At 54.2% G+C, this 3,778-nt stretch overlaps 1 protein-coding gene across 3 annotated transcripts in view; it reads right to left on the bottom strand.

Moving 5' to 3' along the window:
* USHBP1 (USH1 protein network component harmonin binding protein 1) overlaps positions 1–2,034 on the bottom strand; it is a 14,630-nt gene extending 12,596 nt beyond the window's left edge. The window contains exons 1-3 of one of the 3 annotated variants that reach the window (XM_025368013.1): positions 1,799–2,034; positions 1,484–1,585; positions 1,240–1,388 (exon numbers count right to left, since the gene is read on the bottom strand). In XM_025368013.1, coding sequence (XP_025223798.1) covers positions 1,240–1,388; positions 1,484–1,537 — 203 coding nt within the window. In that variant the 5' untranslated portion in view covers positions 1,538–1,585; positions 1,799–2,034. The remainder of the gene's footprint in view (positions 1–1,239; positions 1,389–1,483; positions 1,586–1,798) is intronic. The other 2 variants (XM_025368012.1, XM_025368014.1) reach the window with 2 other exon arrangements.
* Positions 2,035–3,778: the final 1,744 nt, after the last annotated feature.

Below are 3,778 nucleotides of genomic sequence, written 5' to 3' on the forward strand. Positions count from 1 at the left end.
GTCGCCCAGGCTGGGGTGCAGTGGCGCGATCTCGGCCCACTGCAAGCTCCGCCTCCCGGGTTCACGCCATTCTCCTGCCTCAGCCTCCCGAGTAGCTGGGACTACAGGCGCCCGCCACCTCGCCCGGCTAGTTTTTTGTATTTTTTAGTAGAGACGGGGTTTCACCGTGTTAGTCAGGATGGTCTCGATCTCCTGACCTCGTGATCCGCCCGTCTCGGCCTCCCAAAGTGCTGGGATTACAGGCTTGAGCCACCGCGCCCAGCCTCTTTTTTATTTTTTGAGACAGAATCTCACTCTGTTGCCCAGGCTGGAGTGCAGTGGTGCGATCTCAGCTCACTGCAACCTCCACCTCCTGGGTTCAAGTGATTCTCCTGCCTCAGTCCCCCCAAGTAGCTGGGATTACAGGCACCCACCACCACGCCCGGCTAATTTTTGTATTTTTAGTAGAGACAGGGTTTCACCATGTTGGCCAGGCTGATGTCAAACTCCTGACCTCAGGTGATTCGCCCGACTTGGCCTCCCAAAGTTCTGCGATAACAGGCATGGGCCACAACGCCCAGCCCAGGGCAGGGAATTCTTAGGGCTTAAACTTCATGGTCTTCGGGAGGTGTGAGCGGGGCAGAGAGTTGGCAAGAGCTGCGTGTTCTGGGACTTGCATCCCAGGGAGAGACTGGGAGGCTGGGAATTCAGGGAAGAGGCTGGACAGAGGGTGGTAGAGAAGTTGGAGGGGAGACCTGGGGCTACGAAGCAGAGTGAATAGTAAGTTGGACTGTGACGGGCACTGGGAAAGTCCTGAAGGTGAGAGACAGAAGATTCTGGAAATGGGGTCTTCTGGGGCAGCGACTCACACTTGTAATCCCAGCACTTTCGAAGGCCGAAGTGGGGGGATCACCTGAGGTCAGGAGTTCAAGACCAGCCTGGCTAACGTGGCAAGACCCTGTCTCACTAAAAATACAAAAATTAGCTGGGTGTGGTGGCACACACCTGTAATCCCAGCTACTCGGGAAGCTGAGGCTCCCGCTTGAACCCAGGAGGCAGAGGTTGCTGTGAGTGGAGATTGTACCACTGCACTGCAGCCTGGGTGACAGAGCAAGACTCAAAAAAAAAGAAAAGAAAGTCAGGCTGAAGGCAACAGGGAGCTATGGTAGGTGTGTGGGCAGAGAGGGCACATCAGCAGATCTGCAGATGGCAAAGATGCATCTGGACTGGAGTGAAGGGCACAGACCAAGGGGGTCTCACCTGCTTCCTAGGCCTTGGCCACTGACCTCCTCCATGGGGCCCAGCTGTTCCAGCCCGGAGCTCACTGGAGGTGGGGCAAAGCTGAGCTTGGAGCTCCCACTGGCTGCCTCAACCTCCTCTGAACTCTCAGCCACGGGGTCCAGTTCACCCTGCAAATGACCCCCGTGGCCCCGCTCTGAGCCAGGCAGGACGGGATCTTGGGGTCCCCAGGAGCTGGGTATGGAGGGGAGAGGGCGACACTTACGGGTGGAGCATGCCTCCCTCGCCGGCTTCGGGGCCGCGTGGCCCGGGCACTCATTGCTGTCCAGAAGCCAGTGCCCTCTGAATGCTTCTCTTTCGTCAACCCCTAAAACCACAGCCTGCCGTGACCTCTTGCCTTTGTTGTCCTGGACAAGGGACAACCTCAATTTCCTCTGCTGTGAAATGGGACATTGACTACCCCTCAGGAAGGGATTTTGTGATCAATGTTGATTGGGCACATTTGAATGCCTCCCTGGACAGGCAGCTCACTACCTAACAAGGTTGTCTGGATCTCCCCCTTCTTCTCTGCCTTCTTTACCTTCACTACGTCTTTGTCCCCTTCCCTCCTCTATTTGAGCCTGGAAATGCAATCTCAATAATTCCCTCTCCTCCGCGGCCCTCCTAAATGACGGGTTCAGCTCTCTCTACCTCTCTGATCTTCTGGGGGTAACTTGATCAGAGGCCTGAGTCCCTGGACACCGTCTTGGGGTCACTCTGGCCACTGCCTGGTCAGGCCTGGGCTGGCCAAGCCTGGCCTGGGAGGGACCAGGAAACAGGAAACCCCCTCCCCTGGTCATGTGACTTGTTATTGTGTTGTTTCCTTTTTGAGGACAGCAGCTTCCTGCAGCCCTAGCGGGGCACACATACCTGACTCCCAAGGTTTCAGCCCCTGCTCGTCTCAGCCTCCAAGCCCATGGCCCTTCTAGCTCTGACTCTTGGATTTTATTTCTCAAGATCTAGAATGGGCCGAGCACCATGGCTCACGCCTGTAATCCCAGGACTCTGGGAAGCTGAGGAAGGCAGATCGCTTGAGCCCAAGAGTTTAAGACAAGCCTGGGCAACATGGCAAGACCCCCGTCTCTACATAAAATATAAAAATTAGCCAGGAGTGGTGGTATATGCCTGTAGTCCCAGCTACTCGGGAGGCTGAGGTGGGAGGATTGCTTAACACCTGGAAGTTGAGGCTGCAGTGAGCCATGGTCACGCCACTGCACTCCAGTCTGGGTAACAAGGCAAGACCCTGTCTCAAAAAGAAAGAAAAAAAAAGAGCTAGAATGTTCCCCTGAGCTGATATGGCTTTTATTTGGCTCCCCTGTGAACTCTTCTTCTCTGCCTGTCTCTTCACTGTGGGGACAGTTCTCTTCTCGCTCTGTCGCCCAGGTTGGAGTGCAGTGGTGTGATATTGGCTCACTGCAACCTTTGCCTCCCGGGTTCATACCATTCTCCTGCCTCAGCTTCCCGAGTAGCTGGGACTACAGGCACCCGCCACCACGCCCACCTAATTTTTTTGTATTTTTAGTGGAGACGGGGTTTCGCCGTGTTAGCCAGGATGGTCTCGATCTTCTGACCTCGTGATCTGCCCACCTCGGCCTCCCAAAGTGCTGGGATTACAGGCGTGAGCCACCACGCCCAACCTTTTTTTTTTTTTTTTTGAGATGGAGTCTCGCTCTGTCGCCCAGGTTGGAGTACAGCAGTGCAATCTCATTGCATCCTCCACCTCCTGGGTTCAAGCAATTCTCCTGCCTCAGCCTGCCGAGTAGCTGGGATTACAAGTGCCCACCACAACACCTGGTTAATTTTTGTATTTTTAGTAGAGACAGGGTTTTACCATGTTGGCCAGGCTGGTCTTGAACTCCTGACCTCAAGTAATCCGCCGGCCTTGGCCTCCCAAAGTGCTGGGATTACAGGCATGAGCCACTGCACCCGGCTAGAGATGGGTTTTTGCCATGTTGGCCAGGCTGCTCTTAAACTCCTGAACTCAGGTGATCCACCCGCCTCACCCTCCCAAAGTGTTGGGATTACAGGCATGAGTCATCCATCCCACCAGCCCCAGAAATGTTTAAGAGCCACTTGAAGCCTCAGTTTATTTATTTATTTTATTTTTTTAGATGGAATCTTGCTCTGTCACCCAGGCTGGAGTGCAGTGGCGGGATCTCGGCTCACTGCAACCTCCACCTCCTGGGTTCAAGCAATTCTTCTGCCTCAGCCTTCCGAGTAGCTGTGATTACAGGTGTGCACCACCACACCCGGATAATTTTTTGTAATTTTAGTAGAGACGGGATTTCACCATATTGGCCAGGCTGATCTCCAACTCTTAACCTCGTGATCCGCCCACCTCAGCCTCCCAAAATGCTGTGATTACAAGTGTGAGCCACTGCCCCCAACCCCTCAGTTTTTTTTTTTTAAGGGTCAAAGAAGCCTGCCACATTGGCCAGGCTCTAATTCGAGAATAGCCGGAGGGGCTGTGTAAAGGTGATCTTTGAAGGATGAAGAACTTGCCAGAAAAGCAACAGGAGGA

The sequence above is a fragment of the Theropithecus gelada genome, chromosome 19 (assembly GCF_003255815.1).
Source record: "Theropithecus gelada isolate Dixy chromosome 19, Tgel_1.0, whole genome shotgun sequence".
Classification (NCBI taxonomy): Eukaryota; Metazoa; Chordata; class Mammalia; order Primates; family Cercopithecidae; genus Theropithecus; species Theropithecus gelada.